We start from the raw sequence: 24,976 nt of genomic DNA, 5'->3' as shown, positions 1-24,976 counted from the left end.
CAGGATACAGTCGGCTTTCTGGGCTGCAAGCACACATTGCCGGCTCAAGTTGAGCTTCTCATCAACAAACGCCCCGAAGTCCTTCTCCGCACTGCTCTAAATCCATTTTCCACTCAGTCTGTATCTGTGCTTGGGATTGCCTCGACCCATGTGCAAAACTTTGCACTTGTCCTTGTTGAACTTTGTGAGGTTTTCACAGGCCCACCTCTCAAGCCTATTAAGGTGCCTCTGGACGGTATCGTTTCCCTCCAGCCTGCCCGCCATACCACACAGCTTGGTGTCATCAGCAAACTTGCTGAGAGTGCAGTCAATCCCACTGTCCATGTTACCGACAAAGATGTTAAACAGTGTTGGCCCCAATACTGACCCACAAGGAATGCCACTTGTCCCTGGTTTCCGCTTGGACATGAAGCTGTTGACTGCAACTCTCTAAGTGCGACGATCCGGCCAATTCCCTGTCCAGGAAGTAGTCCATCTATCAAATCCAGGTCTCTCCAATTTAGAGAAAGGGGTGTCATGTGCGACAGTGTCAAATGCTTTGCACAAGTCCAGGTAGATGATGTCAGTTGCTCTTCCCTTATCCACCAATCTGAAAGTCATTCCACAAGGATTTCATAAAGAATGGTATCAACAGACTTATAGGGCTGAGGGAAAAGGAAGTAGATGTGTTCTGCACTGTGTTCATTGTTGCTACAAGTATCAGGAAGCACACAATGACATTTTAGTAGAACCAGCAAAATGAGAAAGAATATATAGAGCTCCTAAGTGCCTTTCTCTGAACTACCATTTCATTTCCTAATAAAAAGGCCCCTTTCTAGACATCCTTGACACATAATCTTGCAAAGTAATTTCTCCGTTCTTTCAATTCATCTACAAGGTCTGTTTTAAGGAACTCAAAAAAATTGGCTGATTTCATTTGTCTTAAAGCTGAAAATCAGGTAAGCTCCATTAATTTTAATGGACAATTTAGCAGTCTCAGGATCTTTCACTGACACTGAAGCTCTTTCACCTTTTGAGTGTAAGATATGAAAGTAAAGTTCTTTATGTCTTTTCTAAGTGAGAAAAGTTCTACAATTTACACATGGAATGGGGGAATATAACCCTAAGACACTTCTTTCAAAACCTGCTGTATACTAGGATGATCACAGAATGTCACCATTTATTTTTCATTCTCTTTCCTGTCTTCAGCTCCAAGTAATAACTTATAAAACAATTACTAACAGGCAGGTACACTTGAAAAACTTAAATTCAATTTCCACATGCAGGTTCAAAGTTATGTCACATTTCATCAAAGAATTATCTCAAAGCAAATTTTTGCCTACAACTTGAAGTCTATTTATACATGACTTGAATATTAAACAAATTTTTATATTTCAATGATTAAAAAAAAACCAAATCTACGAAGACTTCAATAATTGTTTTTGTTTCAAAATAAAGAATACAAATTGCTGTACTTCTGTTCTCTATTCTGAAAACTCAAAGAATATCTTACCTTGAAATAAGAGTAATAGCTTTCCATTTTAGAAAAAACTTCAAAAAACAACTTTCCCTGGCCACACAGCACTAGAACCCTCAGTTTTAAGGAGGGTAGTTTTGCAAATATGGACATTGAAAAATGAAAATATTAAGTCATGCCATAGTCTTCACTGACCAAGACAATGCCTTTGTCCTGGTCAAAAAATGCCTTTTCTCCCTCATACTTTGCGTCTGACATAGTTTGCCAAGCAATATGCCACCACATTCTCCTGAGTATCTAAGCACTGCTACATCTTACACAGTCCATGCATCATTTGCATTTCCTTAGGACAGTTTTACATAAATGACTGATGTTCTAAAAAGTATTCCTCCTTGACTTTTGAACATAACACTTTCCTCAGTCATAAGCCACTGTGCTGGAAGGCAGTTGCTTGGGCTTGTCAGGAAGAAACAGACTTCAAGGGAATGCATGGGGAAGAAGTTTGATAGATATCGAAGGTGGGAAGAGGTGAATCAGTAAAGCTCTATCAAAGTTATAAACCATGGAAAAAGCTATCAAGAAAGTTTACTCACATGTTCCCTTCAGAACCTTCAGCAAAAACTGCAGTTCAAAGCACATAAAACAATATTCCCATAAAAAGGACCACGATTTTTCAAAAAGACATACAGATCATAGTTAAATGACACACATGACATTTAAATCAGTTTCACCCTTTCCAAATTCTGCCTCATTGTTTGTATGACACAAGACGTTGAAATTATTTTCTGAGTTAACTAACAGCTAAACTTTTTAATAGTTTATTAACTAATCATCATTGAAATTATCTATATGACGTGACATAAATCTATATTTACATGACCCAATACAATTGATAAACTGAAAAGTTTAAGGCCTCTGGATACCTAAGCAAGTCTGCTCACACTCAAAATCTGGTTGTTACCCACGTTACTTCAACTGCAGAAATTTTACTGTACAAGGCTTCTTTGCTACTCTGGTATTTTATCGATTTCCTTCCACATTGTGACAAATGAAAAAGCGCTTACTGCCAATGTGGATTTCCTCTTCTATATGCACATCTGACCGCTGAAAGTCTTGCTGTAGTTTACTCTTCACAAAAAAGGAGTCAAAGAAAATAATCTAACAATGGACTCTTAACAATTAAAGGACTATCCTACTGGAAAGGCATTTACTAAGTAACACCTGTGACACATGCGTATTAAACATTACAGCAGATTCACTCTGTACAAAGCGTTAACTTAAGTCAAGGTCCTGTCTCACAAGTTCGTGAATGCCCGCTTGTTTCATAACATACTCACTGCTCCAACACCTTTGGTTGTGGCCCACTGAGACACAACTACTTTCCTGATCTTTATACCATTTGACCTCCACTGAAGTAAAAATTAAAGTCTTCAGGCCCTAATATTTTCCAGACCCTCCTTCTGCTTATCTTTTCTTAACCTTTTCACATAAAGATTTAATACGTGAGAAGTCAAGCAGATCACAAATGTGGTACTTCATCACCATATCCTTAACATCTGGCCGTTATGACCGAGAAAATGAACGTCTCTTACTAGTTTGACCTACACAAACGAGCTCCAGGTCTTGAATGCCTGAACGCGGCCCAACAGGCAGACAGCAGAGCAGGCAGCTGTGGGCGCTGCCGCCGCAGCCGCGCCCCTCCGCGCGACTCACCACCTGTCCCGCGCGGCTTCTGTCCCGCGCACGCCCGCAGGACCTGGCAGCTGGCGCGCCCGGCCACCCGCACAGCAGCTCAAGTGCTCCCGGCGGGCGCTCAGCGGATCCGGCAGGAGGAAAGCGGGCCGCTCGAGCGGAAGGTAGCGCTGCAGTGCCGGGGCAGCAGGATCCCTGGTGGGCGTAGGGAACCTGCGCCCGCCGCCATTCGCCCACACTGCACCTCCCGCCGGGCCCCGCCTCGTGACTGCAAACAGCAGCGGAGCGGGCTGCCCGCCAACGCTTCCATGGCAGCGGTGGGTGCCGGCCTATGAACGCTTCCGCTTCCGGAAGGCGGCAGCGCCCGGCAGCGCTTAGGCCGCGCTGGGCGGCAGGGGAGGTGCGGGTGTGCGCCGGGCACGCGGGGGGGGGTGACATGTGTCCGCTGCCCTGGCTCCTGGCGGGGCTGCTGCTGGCTGCCTGTTGCGAGAAGGCTGCAGCGGCGGCCCTTTTACCCAGGAGTGCCGCCACCGCCTCTCCGCGCCCCACGGAGGTGGCCGGCGGGGGCGCCACGCGAAGCAGCAGCAGCAGCCGCCTGGCCGAGGCGTTGGCGCCGCCCGAGCAGGGCCAGCCCATGACCCAGCGCGCCCTGTCCGTGCTGGTGCTGGCCAGCGCCGCCCTTATCGTCTACTTCGTGATCCGGACCGTGCGGTGAGGGCAGGGACTGCGCCGGCTGAAGCGCTGCCGGGGGGAGCGGGCGGGCGAGCGAGGGAAGCGCTGCTGCCCGCTCCAGGCTACTGTGGGGAGACAGCGTGTCGCCAAGGGGCCAGGGCCGGAGCCGGCACTGCTGGTGCTGCCAGCGCGGCGCCGGGCCCGGCTGGTTGTTTTGGCTGTCACGGTCCACTCGGTTCCTGGCTGGGGGCTGCCGAACAGGACTTGTTTCTGCTGCGTGCGCAGAGCGCCGCTGGCTGCGGCGTTTAGGGGACTTCTGGTGCCACCTCCTTGCCGCGTATGAGCGGAAAGGTGCTCGGTCGGGCTCCGCTAAAAGCAGTGATATCACGTAGCAGTGTCGGCCCTTTCCTGTCTCACTCCTGTTCTCTTCAAGTGGACGTGCCACTACTGACATCCATTAGTCTACCTGAATTTAATGCTGTGCATTCTGTGGTTTATTTTTGCCCCGTTTGCAGACTTCTGTCTTGCTGAGCTGCTAAATTTGTCCATCTCCCCTTCTGTGTCAGTAAACATCTTTCTTTTATACTTTCTTTTTCAGTAAACTTATGTATTTCGTGCTTTCTGAAGAAAAGGGCCCTTAAAAAGCTTGCACTACTAGTCAACTGCCTTTATGTTTCTCACGGAAGCTATTGACTGCAAAACTCCTATATGTTTTTACGGTTAATTACAGTGTCTGTTGCTGTGTTTTGTAGTTGCAGTTTAACTTACTCTCTCTTATGCTTAAACTGTGAACTCTTCTGAGCAAGCCCAAATATGTGATTATGCATAAAGCACATTCATTATCTAGCGAGCTCTATATGTACTTTCTATTTTAGTTAGGTATACTGGTGGTTACTGCGTCGAATATCTTCACCATTTATTCTAGAAAGATGGTTGAAAGACGGTCATCTGTGTGGGGCACATGCAGTCCAAGTAAACTAGGATATCCTGATTGCTCCATAGCTCGTACAGATCACTCTTGAGGGGCCTTCAATATTATTTTCAGTAGAATGCATATCTTGATGGTACCATATCTTAAAGGAAACAGCATAATCTTTTAAGCAAGTGAAAATGGACAGGAGCACTATTCAGTGTTGTGGTTCTTCCTAACAGTAGCCTGTTGTATTTGGAGTTCTGAGTAGTACTATGGAAAGGCCAAAAAAATAAATAAAAGCCTCTCATTGCAGGAACTGGAGAAGGAATTCTCATCTACTGCCATTATTTTCTGAATGAGTGGCAATTATTTGATATTCTGGTTTTGGCAATAGAAAGGCTACTGTTCTACATTTGAAACTGGAGTGCCACTGTAAACAGGAAGGTTAAACCTCATGTTATTCTGTAATTCTGCAGCATCTTTCTGTTGCATCTTGCTTCTGAAATTCAGAGTAGATGAAGCACATGGTTTTGAATTTGAACTTGTAGCCAAAAATATTTTTGACAATAGTTGTATAGGAAATGTAAGGTTTAGGTACAAACCTCCCAGTTTCCATTTGAAAGATTTTCTCAGGAAGAAACCATATGTGTTTTAATCAGACATTAATATTTCAGGGCTTTTTACAAACTTTCAGCTAGGTCAGCCCCGTAGTGAATGAAGGGAAGGTGGTGGATGTAGTTTTTCTGGATTTTAGTAAGGCTTTTGATACTGTCCCTCAGCAACTTTCTTGACCAATTGTCCAACTGTGGGCTAAGTGGCTTCATGATGCACTGTCAAGAACGGGCTGAAGGGCAGAGCAAAAAGGGTTGTAGTGAATGGGACTACATCTGGCTGGCAACTGGTCTCCAGTGGTGTTCCTCAAGGCTCAGTTCTAGGGTCAGTCCTGTTCAATATATTTATCAACGCTCTGGATGCACATGTTGAATGCATCATTAGTAAGTTTGCTGATGATTCCAAACTGGGAGGTGCTGTTGACTCTCTTGAGGGACAAGATGCCTTGCAGAGGAGTCTAGATAGATTGGGAGAATTGATCAGTGATTAATGGCATGAAATTTAAGAAGTCCAAATGTCAACTTCTGCATCGTGGAACGCAGTAACACCAAATACAAGTATAAGTTTGGGAGAGGAGTGGCTGGAGAGCAGCCCTGCAGAAAGGGATCCTGTGGGTGCTCGTTGATGGTAAGCCTAATATGAGTCAGGAGTGTACCCTGGCAGCCAAGAGGGGCAAACCACATCCTGGGATGCGTCAAACACAGTATAACTAGCCAGTCAAAAGAGGTGATTCTCCCACTATATTTAGTGTTTGTGTGGCCTCACCTTGAGTATTGTGTGCAGTTCTCGGTCCCACAATTTAAGAAGGATGTGAAGGTCCAGAGGAGGGCAGCAAAGCTGATGGAAGGACTGAAGGCATGTCTTGTGAGGAGCGGCTAAGGACTCTGGGCTTGCCTAGTTTGGAGAGCAGGAGCCCAAGGGATGACCTTATTACTCTTTACAGCTTCCTGGGAGTGTAAGGGGAGAGGGAGGTGCTGATCTTTTCTCCCTGGTATCCAGTGATAGAACGCGTGGGAGTGGCTCAAAGCTGCGCATGATGAGGTTCAGACTTGACATCAGGAAGCACTTCTTTACCAACGCGCTGGTCATACACTGGAACAGGCTTCCTAGAGAAGTGGTCAATGTGCTATGACTTCAGTGTTTAAGAGGCACTTGGACAATGCCCCTAATAACATGCTTTAACTTTTGGTCAGCCCTGAAGCGGTCAGGCAGTTGGAATAGATAATCATTGTAGATCCCTTCCAACTAAAATGTCTAGTCTAGTCTATTCTATCTTAATATATACATATCCTTCAACTTCATTTATTCGGAGGAAAGATCTGTAATTTTGAAATAAAACTTTTTTTTTTTCAAGTTCTGGTAAAGACATTGCCTGGAAAATCTAGTTACTTTCTGTTGAGATACCTTCAGCCAAAGCATTGCCTGATTCAGGAAGGTAGCAATCTTGTCCTTTTTATAAATTTTATACATTCTGATAAAGGTATGACTTTTCTGTTTTCAGAGATTTGTGACTTTCTTCGAAGGTGGCGCCCTGAAAATAAATTTCCAAGAAACTCTTGTGCAACCTGATGTAACTTTGCTAATGTGGCTAACACTTGATTTCTCTCACTTAGGAGAAAGATTTTGATTGAGAATGGTTCTGTAAACTGTAGCAATCTGCTAACCACCTTTTGAAGTGATACTGCTGATGATACAATTTCTCTGTCAGGAAAAAAAATAATCTTAATTTCATTTCTAGTTTTGTATGGGGACTTGTTTTTGAACCCACTGATCATAAAGATTAGGCTGCTTGCACCTGTCCTTCTCCTGGTACACTAAGAAATTTAGTTTGGGAGATATTGTCAATAGTTGTGACAACTGAAATGGACAATCACAGAGTGAATCACTGGAGATTGAATAGTCCAATTTCCTGCTTATGACAGGGTCACCTACTGCGGGTTGCTCAGCGCTTGTGCAGTTGAGTTTTGAGTATCTCTAATTACACAGATTGTATAACCTCTCAGGGCAACATGTTTCTGTGTTTTACCATTCTCGCAGTAAGAAAATCTATTTCTTTTCTGTTGATGCTCTTACTGTTTTTTGGTTTTCTCCAATAACGTTGGTGAAAAAAGTTTTTATTATAGTGAAGCCTTAGTCTTTTCTAGAGTCACTTGGACTGGAAGTCTTGCTTGCACAGGCTTGGTTTGCTGCAATAGCTAATTCTGCCAATTACAATAGAAGGTTTTGGCTTTCGTGGATTTTTATTTTGGTATATAGCAAACTCCATTTGTAACAGAAGATTTGCAAAGAATGAAGTATGTAGTGCAAAGATCATACACCAGATCCATCAGAGCTAGTAATAAGAAAACTGAGGCACAGTGATGCCTTGTTCAGTCTACCGGTGTAGTTTTATTGCTTCTTAGCTTTGATACTTAGATAAAATACCTCATGTGCGTGATTGCCATTCATGATGCATAGAAGGGCGGCTAAGGTTACAACTCATACGTTCTTCAGGTTTTTCTCCTTATTGCTCTGTCTTGAGAGTTTTGGTTTTTGAACTTAAAGCCTATTGCAGACAAAGGTCTTATTCTGTGTTTATGTAGGAAGAAGTGTAGGGCCTTAGGTCTTCAGTCTTTCTGGGATGATGAGAAAACAGATGTAGCAGATGAGGTGAAATAGCTTTTCTTCTTTTTGGAGAAAAGTGTGCTACATAATTTGGCATGCTAAGTAAGACATTCAAAATATGTTTTTGTATGAATTGTGTATCATGAGTTTAATTTAAAACAAATTTCTGGGAAGTTATCGATAAGCCTGTTAAAGGTTGATTACCAAATGTCTTTCACAGATGTGAAATCTGTAGCTCATGCGTGCCTGTCACAGAAGAAAGGCTCAGTTAGCTTCAAGCAATAACTTTATGAGGATGTTTTTTGTAACGGATGTAACTCATAGTTCAAGAAAAATAAATTTCTTTAAAAATATGTGTCGATGGATAATGTGATTTAACTCTACCATATTTTGTAGCACAAGGTATGAGAAAACTTTACAATGGAACTTTCCCAGCACTAGGTCAACTCTGGGACAGAGAAGACTTATTTCTGTCACATAGAATGTTGCTGAACTTTTCCATGATACTTTGGCAGAGCTCTTGAGTGTTTCCCATAACTAAACCACTTATTTGAAAGTAGTCTGGTTTTGGAGCTATTGAGCAAGAAAGTCTCAGTTAAACTTTTGAGAAGACATATACTGGCCCATAAGCAAAGCTTGTCTATAGGTTGAGGTTTTTGGAGAGCTGCAGTTTCCTTGGCACATACTTCTCAGAATCCTCTAAAATATTGTGAACCTGAAGGGTGATGGGTTGAGGAGGTTGATTTATTGTAGAATTTACTAACAGTAAAAAGCTTCTAGAAGAAAGACACTTTACCTGAAAAGACAGGGTGATTAGCAATTACTATTTTATTGAACTGATCTTTTTTGAAGTGTTTGTGGCTTGAAACAAGGGTAGTACCTTTCACCCGGAAGAATTACAAAAGTGTAATATAGCTTGTTTGTTGTCCACTTATAGGTGGAAATGACTACAGAAAAATGTCGTTTGGTGCCAACACTTCTTTTTAGCATTTAGAGACATTTATATGTTAAGCTTGCAGTTTGCAATGAGTATGCCTTATACGGTGTGTGTAATCATAGAAATTCTATGTATGTATTGTAAGCCCTGGTCAATCTTTTATTAATCTTAACTAATTCTGTTAGACCAGTGCTGCTGTATTTGTCAGTCTTCTTTTAAGAAAAGGTGCTGCTGATTATGCTCCTAGAGTAGAACTTCATTCATGGCACTAATACAGTATGGATTTATCCCAGCCTTTTAAATTAAATTTAAGTTTCTTGAATTTACATGTAGTGGGATCATAGGACAGTAGAATGAGGAAGTCTTGAACTTTTTGGAAAGCATTTGCAAACTTGATGAATAGAACTAGCTTCTCTGTGTGATCATTAGCATTGAAAAGCCACCTCATTAGAGAAGAAAGCAAGAAATCTGTTTTCTTTTTGTTTGGCTAGGTTTTTCTCTAACACATGCAGTGTTTTTTTTTTTCTCTCTACGACAGTCTAAGGACAGAGTAGGTTGTTTCAGACTACATTTACATCTCCATTGTTCAGGATTTACCTAAAAGAAGGTGGACAGTTATTTTGAAGCTGTTGAAGTTACTTCAGCTTATAAGCAGCCATTATCCTGCAAATCCTACAATGCTATGTTCTACACAGAAAATACTGGAAAGGTCCTTGGAAAAAAAATATTTTACACAATTATTATGCTAAATTAGTTTTCTGAGTGGAATTAAGGACAAGTATTACTGTGAACCAAGTATTTACTTGGTGTCAGATTCCAGTAAGAATTGTGTTTGAACTGTCTTGTTGCTTGAAAGAAGTTTGCCTCTTCTAAGTGAAGTGGTATTTGTCACTGAAAATAACTGCAGTTTCTCAAGATGTACCCTGTCAATGTGTTGATACACAAAACTAAATCAATGAGTGGTCAAGTTCTTGTGTAAAAGTGAAAATTCTTTTATGTAAATGTACCTTGCACTGTTGCTTTTTGATTTTTAATGATTCTGCTGCCACTATTTGGTGTAGATGTGTTTAGAAGAGGTTTGTATTCGATACAGCAGATAAACATTCAAAAAACTTGGGGATATATGATTGAGAATACCTTTTTGTACAAGGAAGTTCTGGGATCTAAGCTAACATGTAACTGTCTGAGATGACAGATATTGAGGTTTCTGTCAGCAGTCAATTTTGTAATTGTATGTCCCGAAAAAGGCGGTCTCTTGTTATGTAGTGACAGTTTTTCACCTTGCTCTGTGGAGTTTTTTTAACTCTTCCCACCCTTGCAAGTCCCTTGCAGTCACTGGATGTTCTTTAAACTTAACCTGTCGTTTTGCTTCAATTCTCATTTTCTTAACATACTTTCTGCCTTTTTTTTTCACCCAACATTTCTTAGTTTTCTCTTATTTAGCCTTCCTCTTGGTTTAACAGTCTCTATGCCATCTCTGCTGTTAGTCAGATAATGTCTGTTAATATTTGTGGATTCCTCTACTGCTTTTAGCTGTATTTGAGAGGAGATTGGGGCTGAGTATGTAGAAATATAGCATTAAATTTTTATCTACTTTAAATCCATTTTCATGACTTTATCTTATTAGAGCCCACGGTATCAATAGTAACTACAAAGATAAAAATTATCCGTTAAGTTCGTGAAAGGCATAGAGAGCACTACTGATTTAATGAAATTGGGATTTTGTCTTAGGTTTTCTTCCTATCAGTCACAGGGTAAAAGGTTTTCAGTTAGTTTTTGTTAACACTCATTACACTGGTCTAGTGTCATAGTTATGACCATACACATATGTTGCATAAGCATCTCCAGTATCCTTTTAGCTTTAGTCTTTTGATTAATCTGTGTATAGAGAAAATTTTCATGTCACAAGTAATTCTTTTATCCTTTTATCAACAGCATTTGTTTGACTTTAGAAATTTGTGTCAGCCTTTTGATAAGATTTTTTTTTTTGTTATCTGCAATCTGGACATTTGCTATGATTGTCTTCGGTTATTCTTGACTTATAGTAGCGACTCACTTTCCTTTTTACCCCATTAAGTAAAAAAAGTAAAGGGTGTAGTGAGATTGACAGAAATATTGACTATACAAATAGCATGAACTGCCTGTCCTTCATTTCATATTTTATTTGTGTTCAAAATAATGTCTCGTCTGTTAGAATATCTGGGAGTGCTTGTTCTAGTGCCAGTTGCTTGGCTTCTACTTTAGTAAAAACAAAACAGAAGACACATTATGTATGAAACAACCATGTTTTTCATCATGCTTTAATCTTAAAATTTTAGAATTTTCTTCTACTTGGTGCTATGAAGTATACAACTTCTTTCTATGTTGAGGACTAAAGGCCGGATGAAACGAAGGATGAAAATGGAAGGAACTTTTTCTAGAACCGAAAGGTGAAATTTGCATCTTTGTTATTAGCCCTAGCTTTAAAAAATAAAGTTAGGTACTTTAAGTTGTGCTAAAGCACTTAAATGCCTGGCACAACAGTTGCTGCAGTTTCAAATCATAGTTGAGGGTACAGGAGATGATTGTGCTGATTATTTCTTTTTATAATATCAAAAGTTGGAGCACATTGAAGAAAGGTATGTTTTTTAACCTTCCCATCCTAACAAGGTTACATTTACTTCTCAGTTCCAAAAGGAGGTCTAATTCACTGGAGTACAGTCTAAACCAAGACTAGATGCTGCTGTGTGTTCTTTCAAAGTTGCCCTGGTATAAAAAGATGAATCTTTTTCAAGTTAAATATTAAAAAAAAATTCCTTAAGCACATTAGAATTCAGGACAGAATCCGAAGCTGAGAATCTCAGTATCGTATTTAATCTCTCTTACAAGGTGGTTAAAGTGGTGCATAGTGTAATATATTATACATAGCATGATGGTTCATACTATAGTAAGATAATATGTTGTACATACTTAATAACTTAATCTTTTTATTATTAGCTCTGAAATATCCAGTGTTGTAGTTCCTGAATGTTGTAAACACCTTTCCTAGGCATCTAAGCTTAAATTTGTAAATTTTGGCATTTCTAAAAGGAAGGGCTATTGTCACCTTGGAGTATAGCGCTAAATGCCTAGAAAGCAGATTTATTCAAGTCCAGTAGCTTTCACGTAGCTACCATTTGCTAGTATACAGTAACTGGAAGTGACTCTGCGTTTTGTAAACAGATGCATTTACATAGTGTTACTGAGTGGCTAGTAAACTGGGTACCTGTTCCTCAAAGACTTGAGCAAGGCATATTCAGTGCATATAAGAGCAATTCTGCAAAGCCAAACAGAACAGTTCAGTGTGCATGGGACTTACGTGCGACCCAGGCCTGTGCAGAGAAGCCATGGAAAATCAGAAAAGCAGATGCAGTTGGTTCATCTGCAATAAGCATTGTGCCTTAATCCTGAAATGTGAATCACTGCCTCTTCATTCCGTGTTTTGTGAAGCATACAAGACATTGACTCTACAAGTTCTCTGTTATTCCAAAGGGTAGTTATAAACAGTGTTTTTAAATTGATAGCTGTAAAAGACTTCATGAATTATAATAAAAAGTTTCAATGTCACCCATGACTTGTGATGTGTGTCTTGTCTCTGCTATAATTTTGTTTTCTCTCCAATTTGATCTGCTGTTCTATAGAGACACATAGAACACAGAGAATATGTATCAAGACAATTTTTTTTTCTTATTGTAAGGTCTGCTAGAAGTATACTTTTGCATGTATTTTTATCTGGATCTTGCATTTAACTACCAAGGGCCTGTATAAACTTTTCATATTCACTACAATAATTCTGTACGAAACTACAAGTGACCTTCTTGCTGGCCTTAATCATTTCATATAAACTCTTGACACTTCGAATTGTCTGATCTCTGAATTTCACAGAGCTGAGTATGTGAATTTTACATATACTAAGCTTTTTAAAATTTATGATAAGCATTAGTATGGCTGTATTTAAGAGATAATTTTCTTACATTGTTGAAATAGAAAGTAGAGAAGAATTTATGGAACTTAAATGTTTTAAAATACATTTCAGGCTCAGAAGGCGAAACAGAAAAACCCGAAGATACGGAGTTTTGGATACAAACATAGAAAACATGGAGCTGACCCCATTAGAACAAGATGATGATGATGATGATACAACACTATTTGATGCCAATCATCCTCGAAGGTTTGTATAGAGATGCTGAATGTACTTCTAGCAATAGAAGTGAAGGAGTATGAATGATAAGCAGTTTCACTGAGAAAGCTCATTACTGTGTTTCATATGCATGTAGTTGGAGAAGGGATGTCAAGATCACTTGAATTTTAAATGGGCAAGAATTTAGTGGGCAAGAAGATAAACACCATTTGTCTTCAGCGTATGAGTTCCAGAGAAATGACCAGGAAGGTAGGATATTTTTGTTACAAATACAGTGTCATTGTTGAAGCTTATGCTAAAATCAACAACTAGCTTTTAGCTTTCTCTTTTATTTTATTGTGGAGGCTTCTCAATTTTTCCTGTGTATTCTTTCTTGTGGATTCTGCTTCCAGCAGCTTCATTCTGCTTTCTCATTGCTAGTCAGCAGTTAGTTGGTGATGATCCTGCACCAAGTTTTAGATTTGATACTGCTGCTCAGAAAGGCACATATATTCCTAAGTAACTCTCTGAAACTATGTAGATACAGGAAAATTTTGTTACATTTCCTTATTGTCTTTATGCTTAAGCATTATGATCAATTCAAACTTAAACTTATGTAATATAAACTTAAAAGTTTTCCTTATTGAGTAATGCCATCACACTTCACATGCAAAGACATAATGCAAAATTTGATAGAATTGTCATAGTGAGGACTACTGTCAAGTATCAGAAGAGATAAAATGATGAATTCTGCCAGTCACGACTAGTAATTGATTCCACACTGTTTACAATGAAACTGGATAAAGTCTCAAGCAAAACAATTCAACAAATGCAATATATATGTCAAATGAATTAAAAGTATTGAAGTAGTAAGTCAGATGTTCTGCTATTTATTAGGAAACAGCTTCGGATGCCGTTCTGGAACTTGAAGTGCAAGGTCCAGTCTTTTTTACCGTTGTCCCTTAGGGGGAGTCTTTCAGATTAAACTTTTTTCGTAAGTCAAAGTTGCTCTTCCCTTTTTCTCTCCCTGATACATTAGAAGAAACTAGTTGGAATATCTCCACTTACTACTGCTCTATATTGTGGCATTTAAAGTTACTCCATGTTACCAGTCGTCTTCAATATAAATTACACCTATTATGTAATAGATAATTGTCACATTATATCCAGGAATTCCCTCAGTGTCTTTACTAGATCTTTTAAATTTTCCTGTAACTCAGCATACTTAGTATACTTTGACATATTTGATGAACAGTTAACATGATACTTCCTCATAAATATTTATTTACAGGAGTTTAAAGTAACCTTTTTACTAGGAATGAGCGTGGTAATATGGCTAGTCCTTATTAACAATCAATATTATACAATTAACAACAGTATTGTTGTATTCATGTTATAGAAATTAATTTGTACTCTTGTATGCTTATTTGGATATTAAGCATGGTTGTATTTGTTGTTAAGCTTCAAGGAGCTGATTATGTCTCGAGCAGTATTTCATCTAAAGGGTCTATACTATTTACTACGTTAATAGGTATATACGCTGTGTCTTCTAGTGCAGAGGAGGCTGTGTTAATAAGTGGTATTGAAATACGTGTCTTATGCATGTAGATAGGTGTTCCGATTTTTTTGACTGCTTATAATAAATTTCAGTTTACCTATTTTGGAAATTTTATATTAAGCTTTCCAGACACTGAAATGGTAGCATGCATCTTTTAACCATACGCTTTTACTTTAGTAGGTTGCTGTCTAAATTTTATGCACATTCTACAGATAAATCTAAAATTCCTAGCTTGAAGCTTACTGTATATTTACATCAAAAAGATTGTATTTTTGAAGTCTGAAGCTACAAAACCACCTCAAAGTGTTTATATCTGTTTCTTTAAACTTCTTTGCATACCTTCAAATAGAAGCAATGAAAACCCTAGAGGGAAAGTTCACTAAAACAGTATCAAAGGTTTTCAGAGGTTAGATTTCTTTTTTTTTTTTTTTTTTTAACCCCTGTATGTTTCTAAACACTTCAATTTGAGGGAGAAAAAATTTTCATTCAATTATTTTACTGTAGAATTATCTAATATGCACAGTAGTTTTAAATTGTTACAAATCTAATTTGCAGCCATGGTCTTGCAGCTGCTTATGAAGTAATCAAAGTATGTAAAGCAGATAGATACTGTTCTTACCTGGTTTACATACTTGAGTTATTTCCTTCTTGGGTGCTTCATTCTTGTCTATAACAGGATGTGTAAGGACAAAACAGAAGTGAGGACAGTAAGAAGAGAAGCATGGTTTAGACTGAGGTCCTTATTTTTATTTTACTTTTCCCTTTTTGCCTCAAAAAACATGCTAGGGTGATGCTGATATGTATATATGCTTGTTAACTGCCTGCCATTCTAAAGACACAAACTGAGAACTTCTAAAAGCTAAATAGGGCTGTACCAAGGATTCTATGTATTTCTGTTGTGGTTATTCAACCAGGTAGAGCATATTCGATTTATTCCTCTTCAAAATTTATCTTGGAAACTCATACTCAATGAAGTGATTGTCTTATGGATTGCCCTACCTCTGGTCCCAATATGTATTTTGTCAAAATATGTCCTAAATTATTTTTTTTGCCACTGCACTTTCTATGGATCTGTGGTTGAAATGAATTAGGTTTATGATTAAGAAATGAACTTGCATTAAAGCAGACTCTTTGTAACTATAGACAGCAGACTTTGAACTGCACTTGACCTTAGCTGTGAAAACTACCAAAAAAATGGTGTTATTAATGTTGTAGTTGGAAAACAAAGACCCAAAAAACTACACCAAAAAACCCTGTCCTAATTGCCAAATGTTCAGCCCCTCTTTAAATTGAAGTACTACAGCAAATCATCATTTAGATTAGCTATACCAGGCAATTTGGAATTATTTGAAAGTAGATTACTAATAAAAATGGTCATTTGGATGACATACGGTACAAACAGTTTGAATACATTATTAGTGTTTCATTTAGCTGATGGCATAGCTATTGTAGGATAAATCAAGTATTTATTTTAATAGAGTTCCTCACCCGCTATATCTTGTTGATAAAAGAACTTCTGCTAGATAAATAGTATTTAATTTTAAAAGCACCAGCTTCAGCTGGAAAACCAGTATGTGATGTTTTGATTATTAAGTTCCAAATTGCCCAGGAAAAGTGGAGAGAGAAGTGGCATGTAATGTTTGAACGTGTCATAGTCTGGAGTAAAGTACATAGACTGATGTAACTTGTGGTGCAGGCAAACCTTTATTTTTGCCCTATGGGGCTGCAAAATACTTAAAATTAGGTGTTTTCTCACAGAAGAGATGATAATGTCAACCTCACAGTCAAACTGCAAGAAAAATAATTGGAGTAACTGAGTGATCAGGCTTAATTCCAACACGTTTCTGTTAACTTGCTAAGGAAAACTGACTAAATAGATCAGAAGTAATACCTTCAGAAGAGAGTAACTATACATAATAAAGGAAGGTGTTACTGTTGTTTCAAGATAGCTCAGAAACTAAGTGCTTAAATGATCAAAAACATTATTTTGATATTGAGAGCTTGAGAAAACAAGGACTTCAGTTATGTGTAGTTAATAATATGAATATACTTTGTGTGTATTGAGAGCTTGCTGTGTTCTCCTTTATGGGCAGGAGCTCTCGAAATTTTAGAAGTTACTTTTTATCTTGAAACAGTGTTTATGTATAGGAGGAGTACAGTGCTGAACAATGTGAACTTACTCCACAAATCTGTATAGAACACCTTGATAAAATGCTGTCCAAACTTTGCAAAGCAATAGCATTGCTGGGAGGGAAGCTTGGAAACTAGTGTGGAGTACCTTAAAAAAAAAATCTTTAATTGGGAATGTACTTTTTTCAGTTAATTTCTTTCCCCTGTTTCAACTGAGTCTTTTGCATCTGCCCTGAAGCTTAGTAATCAGTTTTCATATCACTGCTTAACCAAGAATTACCAAAGGGAGTACAAAATGTGTAAGTAATCAGAAAATTGCGGAGGACAACTTGATAATACTGATACTCTCTTCTCAGGAGATGTCATAGAATCATAGAATGGTTAGGGCTGGAAGGGACCTTCAAAGGTCATCTAGTCCAACCCCCCTGCAACAAACAGGGATATCTCCAACTAGATCAGGTTGCTCAGGGCCTTGTCCAACCTGGCCTTGAATGTCTCCAGGGATGGAGCATCCACCACCTCTCTGGGCAACCTGTTCCAGTGTTCTACCACTCTCATAGTAAAAAATTTTTTCCTAATATCCAACCTGAATCTACCTCCCTCTATTTTAAAACCATTACCCCTTGTCCTATCACAACTGGCCCTCCTGAACAGCCTCTCCCCATCTTTCCTGTAGGCCCCCTTGAGGTACTGGAAGACCGCTATAAGGTCACCCCGGAGCCTCCTCTTCTCCAGGCTGAACAGCCCCAACTCTTTCAGCCTGTCCTCATAGGAAAGGTGCTCCAGCCCTCTTATCATCTTCGTGGCCCTCCTCTGGACCCTCTCCAACTGGTCCATGTCCTTCTTATGTTGGGGACTCCAGAACTGGACGCAGTACTCCAAGTGAGGTCTCACGAGGGCAGAGTAGAGGGGGAGAATCACCTCCCTCGACCTGCTGGCCACGCTCCTCTTGATGCAGCCCAGGACGCGGTTGGCCTTCTGGGCCGCAAGAGCACATTGCCGGCTCATATTGAGCTTCTCGTCCACCAGTACTCCCAAGTCCTTCTCCTCAGGGCTGCTCTCGATCCAATCACCACCCAGTCTGTATTTATGCCTGAGATTGCCACGACCCAGATGTAGGACCTTGCATTTGGCCTGGTTGAACTTCATGAGGTTGGTACGGGCCCACCTCTCCAGCCTGTCAAGGTCCCTCTGGATGGCATCCCTCCCTTCCAGCGTGTCGACGGCACCACACAGCTTGGTGTCATCGGCGAACTTGCTGAGGGTGCACTCCATGCCACTGTCCACGTCACCGACAAAGATGTTGAAGAGGGCCGGGCCCAACACGGACCCCTGAGGGACGCCACTTGTGACCGGTCTCCACTTGGACATTGAGCCGTTGACCACTACTCTCTGAGTGCGGCCATTGAGCCAATTCCTTATCCACCGAGTGGTCCATCCATCAAACCCATGACTCTCTAATTTAGAGAGAAGAATGTCGTGCGGGACAGTGTCAAAAGCTTTGCACAAGTCCAGGTAGATGACATCCATTGGTCGACCCTTGTCCACCGATGCTGTCACCCCATCGTAAAAGGCCACCAAGCTGGTCAGGCACGATCTGCCTTTGGTGAAGCCATGTTGGCTGTCACCCACCACCTCCTTGCTCTCCATGTGCCTTAGCATGGTTCCCAGGAGAATCTGCTCCATGACCTTGCCAGGCACAGAGGTGAGGCTGACCGGTCTGTAGTTGCCCGGGTCCTCCTTGTTCCCCTTTTTAAAAATGGGGGTTATGTTCCCTCTCTTCCAGTCATCGGGGACCTCGCCAGACCACCACGACTTCTCGAATACAATAGCCAGTGGCTTGGCAACTTCATCCGCCAGTTCCTTCAGGACCCGCGGATGGATCTCATCAGGTCCCATGGACTTGTGCACCTTCAAGTTCCTCAGATGTTCTCGAACCTGCTCTTCAAGTACAGTGGGCGGTGGTTCATCCTCACAGTCCCTGCTAGTTCTTTCCACAGCTTGGGTGGTAAGACAAGAGGCTTTACCATTGAAGACTGAGGCAAAAAATTCATTGAGTACCTCAGCCTTCTCTATGTCCCGGGTAACCAGAGCACCAGTATCCTTCCGGAGGGGGCCTACATTCTCTTTGGACTTCCTTTTGTCCCCTACATACCTATAGAAGCATTTCTTGTTGCTTTTTATATCCCTTGCCAAATTCAATTCCTTCAGGGCTTTAGCCTTCCTCACTTGATCCCTGGTCACTCTTACAGCTTCTCTGTATTCCTCCCAGGCTATCTGTCTCCGCTTCCACCCTCTGTAGGCTAACCTCTTCATTTTCAGTTGGTCCAGGAGCTCCTTGCTCATCCACGCCAGCCTCCTGGTCTTTTTGCCTGACTTGTTCTTCGTCGGGATGCACCTCTGCTGAGCTTGGAGAAGGTGCTCCTTGAATGTGGGCCAACTTTCCTGGGCCCCTTGTCCCTCCAGGGCCACCTCCCACGGCACTTTGCCCATCAGGTGCTTCAAGAGGCCGAAGTCCGCCTTCTTGAAGTCTAGGGTACAGAGCTTGCTGAATGGTTTCCTTGCTGCCCCATGGATCTTGAACTCCACTGTGTCGTGGTCACTGCAGCCAAGGCTATCCTTAAGTTTCACATCGCCCACCAGTCCCTCCCTGTTGGTGAGCACAAGGTCAAGCATGGCACCCCTCCTTGTCGGCTCCTCTATCATCTGCAGGAGGAAGTTGTCATCCACGCATTCCAGGAACCTCCTGGACTGCCCGTGCCCTGCCGTATTGTCTCTCCAACAGATGTCAGGGTGGTTGAAGTCCCCCATGAGGACCAGGGCTTGTGACCGCGAGGCTGCTCCTATCTGGCTATAAAGCGCCTCATCTGCTCTGTCCTCCTGGCCAGGTGGCCTGTAACAGACCCCTACCGTAACATCCCCTATCCGTCCCCGTCCTCTAATCTTGACCCGTAAGCTCTCTGTCAGCTCGTCCTCCGACCCCAGGTGAAGCTCCACGCACTCCAGCCGTTTGCTGACGTAGAGAGCAACATCCCCTCCTCGTCTCCCCTTCCTGTCCTTTCTAAAAAGCTTATACCCCTCCATGTTGACACTCCAGTCATAGGAGTCGTCCCACCATGTCTCCGTGATGCCAATAAGGTCGTAGCCCTGCTCATGTGCACGCATCTCCAGTTCATCCTGTTTATTTCCCATGCTGCGTGCATTGGTGTACATACACTTTAGCTGGGCTCCCGACAAAGCCGACTCGCTGGCTGGAGTGACAGGGGTTCTCTTGGGTGGCAGCATAAGTTCATTTGAACATACCTGTGATCCTTCCTCAGCCTCTGGACCCTCGGTGCTGGCACTGGCGCCATGCTGACAGCAGTAGGCTGAACTGTGCTCGCCCTCCCCCAGCAATACTAGTTTAAAGCTCTTTGCATAAGTCTGGCAAGCCTTTGTCCAAGCACCTTCTTCCCTTTCTCGGTTAGGTGCACGCCATCTGCCCCTAGCAACCCAGGCTTCTCAAAATTTACCCCATGGTCAAAATACCCAAAGCCCTGGCTGTAGCACCAGTCCCTGAGCCATGAGTTAACCTGCCAGATACGTTTGGCCCTTGCAGGTCCCTGCCCCTCGACTGGAAGCACTGATGAGAACACTATCTGTGCCCCAGAGTCCTTGACTGCTGCACCCAGGGCCCTGAAGTCCCTTTTGATGTTTTTCAGATTGCTGACAGCTGTATCACTGGCACCCACATGAAACACCAGTAGTGGGTAATAGTCTGTGGGCTGTATGAGGCTAGGTAATCTCTTGGTAACATCCCTGATACGAGCACCCGGGAGACAGCATACCTCCCGAGACAGTGCATCGGGTCAGCAGATGGGTGCCTCCGTACCTCTTAGGAGGGAGTCACCCACTACCACCACGCGCCTTTTTTTCTTGGTGGCGCTAGTTACCACACTTGTTGGTTGAGCTGCCTCGTCTTTCTCCAGTGCCTCCCCCGAGGTGCTAGGTTTTACTTCTTCGGTCTGCAGAGTGGCAAAGCGGTTCTGCAGGGGTATCGTGGGGTTCTGGGGAAGCTGCTGCTTCTTCCTGCTGCGCCTGCTGCGCCGTACAACTTCCCATTTGTTGGCATCTTCTGCCTTCTTACTTACCTTATGTGTCAGTGGAGGGGTTTCTGGTTGGTGCACTGGTTGCTGCGGTTCGGGTGCAGACTGCGCCTGGAACCAAGCATCCAGCTCCCTTTCAGCCTCCCTGATGTCCCTCAGCCTCCTGACAGCCTCTTGCAGTTCAGCCACCTGCCGCAGGAGCTCCTCCACCTGGATGCACCTTCTGCAGTCAGGGCTGGTGCCTGCCCCAGAAGTAGGATCCAGGCACTGCCTGCAGCCCAGGGTCTGCACCGCCGCCTCTCCCCTTGGCTGTTCCGTCTGCACGGAGGCATCGACTGCCGCAGGGGGAGCCGGTGCAGACCTCGCGGCCGAAGCTGCAGCCCTTGCTCTAAGGCGGGTGTTGGCCATGTTATCCTGAGAACCAGGAACAGCAAACGTCCCGGGTCGGCGCCCTCCCTGCGCGAACTGCCGCGCAAACTGCCGCGCCCCTAGTTCTGCCGCGCCCCGCCCCTGTTTGCCCGCTCCGGGTCGCTGCGCTCCCCAGGGCCGTTTAAATCTCCCGCGTCAGTTTCCGGGGCCGCCCCCCTGCGTCAGCAGTCACGAAGGCACTGCCGGAACCGGGACACAGGAGAACCTGGCTCCCCGCCGGCGATGCCGCGCTTTTGCCTCGCTTATTCCGCCCCAATCCAGCTCCCGGCCGCAGAACTCACCGTCCTTGCCGCCGAGCGTCGCTGAAAAGTGTCATTACACTTTGTCCTGACCTTTGCAGTAATTCAGAGGTATGGTTGATTTGGTTTCTTAAGGTAGCATAAGTATGCAGTCAGACTTGGAGCAACTGGTTAGGGAACAAGGAAGAGTGGCTTTTAACTGTTTTTAAGTTTAGTCTTTTGTTAAGTAAATCACAGTTTCAGTTTTGCTTAACTGCAGTCAATAATCTTACCCTCATAACTCATAATGGAAGGCACTAAAAAACTAAATGCTGTTACAGGAAATTCTGATCTACATGTTCTAGTGGATTCATATACATTTGTTATGGACAGCAAATTATATTAGTGTTGGTTTATATAGAAAATAATTGTCTTTTTTCCTTCTTTCTTTATGACCTCTTAATAGACTGCAGTAGTATCCACTCTGCTTTCATTTTTCTTGAATAAAACAATTGAGGTTTTTTAAGACTATACTCTGGTTTCTTTCCTAAAATCAGCATAGCAGTGTTAGTATACTGGTGTGCTGATATGGTTATTATCTCCAGTGTTGTTGCTGTTTTCTTTCAGAGCTATATGAAAAAAGTCTACAGTGTCCTCTGTTGTAACATAGATGCAATTTAAGCATACTCCCACTGTTGTCATCACCCATGTAGCTAGTCTCTTCAATTTGGGACATGTTACCTGAATGGGATGTTTCAGCCGTTTTATTCAATGCATACAGTTACATGTTGAAGTTTGAAATGCTAACCTTTGGTTTCTCACCATGCAACTTTGCCTACATTTGAGCTGAGGTACAGTATCCTAATATCACATCTTTGTTTATCAAAGATATATCACACTTATATTTTACAATCCTCATTAAATCACTTTACACACGCAGTACTTGCTGCTCTGCAAGGCAGAAGGAAAAGCACTTACTCTGTTTTAGATAGCATCCCAGTTATGGAATGTTGCCACGACTTAACCAAAGTTTGAGCAGGAACTCAAAAGCCTTGGAAGTTTAAAAATATATCCAGCATGGTAAAACCCCACATTTTTGTAAGTGAATTGCCTCTCTATTTGGGAATTTTAAATGAATGGAGTTTTGCTTCACAGTAATATGGTAACGTGAGTTTTTACACACAAATTTAATACTAAAATGTTACATCTCTCTGGGTTTTTTTGTAATGTTTGGTCTTCAAAAACGTATGCTAAAGTTCCCCTTGAAACAGGGCGTTTCAGATTAATGCATCTGTTTCTTCTGTTGTAGAGAAGTACGTGCCTTTCAGTGAAAGAACTTAATCTTAGAACCAGAGAAGGAGACTGCTTCATGGGAGGAATAAGAAGCAAGAGGGTATGCAAGCTGGGGAGACTAATTTAATTTGTGTATATTATGGCATCCTTAATTTGTTGCAATAAATACTGCACTAATTTGTTGTACTTTTTGTATATAGAGGATTCTAAATATAAAGCCTATGGGGAGAGAGTGCACTAAAATGAAAACTTGTTTGGAAAGGAGATTACTTTTAAAATGGTATTTTTCGCTTGTTGCAAATCTTCTATGTCAGAAGTATGGCATGCACTTTTTCTACAGTAGTGTGAAATATTAACAAATTTTTTTGCTGATATTAAATTGTAATTAAACATAGCCTCTATGGACTCCTCAGAGTTGTTAGAACTTGGTTTTAGTTCAAGAAATGCTTTATCCTTTACAAATAAAAAGCCAAACTACTGCCTTCTGTGTTGAGACTTTTTTAAACTAAATTAACATGTTTCATGTAAACTTTAGTGAACAAATAAAAACTGTATACAGTGTTCCTAGCATTTAGCGTGATACTTCAACACTTTATGGATTTTAAGAATATTAATATGATCTTGTAAAACACAATACTGCAACTTCTTTTTGCTCTTAAGACTACTGATTACAACTATTGAGTGAATTTTTTTGTAAGGTCCGTCTTCAGCTTGTGTGAACAGATGTTGCTCAACGACCTTAAGGTGCTGCTGGTGTAGTCCACATGATGTTCAGACCTGTGATGAAACAGAGATAAGCCTTTGGGTAGCCTTGTTTACTTTTGTACTCTTTACACAGTCTAGGTCAAATACTAAATTTACTGTAACTCTAAAATGAAAAAGTGACATCAGAAGCAGCTGTTACTATGAAATGAATGGTAATATTCACATGAATGTAGTTGGCATCCAGCAGTTACATTTATTTTTAGGTAGTGCCATAAAAATTAATAGAACAAGCTTTAAGACCTGGAAGACCTAATTTTTCAAAAATGTATTGAACTGTTCACAGGAATCTTGATTATGCAAAGTGTTCAAATTCCAGTTCATTAAAATTACTGTGTAAATTTATTGCTAATTATGTATATATCTAGTATGAAGACATAAACTTGCTATAGCAATACTGGTGGGGCTGGCTAAGCTTCCTGAAAGTTCCTGTGTTGTGGGCTGTAGGGAAAGAGGGAATATCTTTTCTGCTTCTTCAGTCCCCTCTTGGTGTTTGAACAAAATAGGAATACCTTATTTGCCTTTAAGGTTATTTCTACAGTGATGGATTGGGGAGGGGGTCTGCTGTAGGCGTTTTTAACCATGTACCAGGCGATTTGCTGTACTGAAACCTACTTACTTTGCCCTAGTAGCAACAGAGATGAGGTCCAAAGTAATGGATGCTAAATCAGCCTCCCAAGGTAATTTTCATCTGCGGTTGCCCATGTGCCGCAGACAGCTGAGAAATATATTGTATTTACAATAAATGCAAGTCTTTCTTTTGGTTCCTCTCCTCTTGTACTCAACTTTTTCTGCCCATATTTAAAGATAAAATTGAAATGAAAACACATCACTGATTCTCGGAGAGGTTTAATTGGGGAATCTGGACGCATAGTGAAGAAGAGCTATGTCATAGACTGCAGGTGAGAGAACAAGTAATGAAAGAAGGCAGAGTATGTTGGTCCCCTATATAAAGGGGACCATCAGTGTTGAAACTAAACATAATTACAGTCTTTCTTTAGATTTTAATTTTTCTGGTAGTGGCATATTGTAGCTCTAGCAATACAGACTGTCTTCCTCACATCCTAGAATTAATTGTTTTAATTCTGTGGAATCTAGCCATTGAGCTGAATGCATCCTGAGAAGCTGTTGTGCTTGCTAAGCATACTTGAGCTGTTTAAGTATGTTAGAGACACTGGAAGTACAAACACTGTTTGTAAGCTTTTATGTCTCCCGCAAGTAATTCTTGAGATTTTCCTGGAGGAAGAACAAAATAGAACAGATTATTTACCTTTTGCAGCAAATTTCTTGGGGGGAGGAGAGGAAATAAACCCAACAAATTTAAAAAAAAAAAATATGTGAGCTTCTTGGATTCATGCATCCAAAATAATGAGGATCTGTGTTATAGGATGAGTGTCTATAAAGCAGTCATACAACTGGTAATAAGCTGAGACAGTTTTGTTTTCTGTTATGCCAGATTCTATGTGGACCATGATGT

General features: G+C 41.4%; 1 protein-coding gene across 3 annotated transcripts; it reads left to right on the top strand.

Annotated features, from left to right (window-relative positions):
• Positions 1-3,584: 3,584 nt before the first annotated feature.
• FAM174A (family with sequence similarity 174 member A) lies at positions 3,585-23,203 on the top strand. Of its 3 annotated transcripts, XR_015222931.1 has the most exons (4): positions 3,585-3,859; positions 12,941-13,075; positions 13,182-13,294; positions 22,754-22,791. XR_015222931.1 is itself a non-coding variant. In XM_086629321.1 (3 exons), the coding sequence occupies exons 1-3, from the start codon at positions 3,585-3,587 to the stop codon at positions 22,773-22,775; spliced, it is 432 nt and encodes a 143-aa protein (XP_086485447.1). In that variant the 3' UTR covers positions 22,776-23,203. The 3 variants fall into 3 exon arrangements, 2 of the variants coding, with proteins under 2 accessions (XP_086485447.1, XP_086485446.1); XM_086629321.1 differs by lacking the exon at positions 13,182-13,294 and having other exon boundaries at positions 22,754-23,203; XM_086629320.1 differs by lacking the exon at positions 22,754-22,791 and having other exon boundaries at positions 13,182-13,295.
• Positions 23,204-24,976: the final 1,773 nt, after the last annotated feature.

Source organism: Tauraco erythrolophus, chromosome Z (genome assembly GCF_009769465.1).
Source record: "Tauraco erythrolophus isolate bTauEry1 chromosome Z, bTauEry1.pri, whole genome shotgun sequence".
Classification (NCBI taxonomy): Eukaryota; Metazoa; Chordata; class Aves; order Musophagiformes; family Musophagidae; genus Tauraco; species Tauraco erythrolophus.
This window is presented reverse-complemented; position numbering and strand designations above follow the sequence as displayed.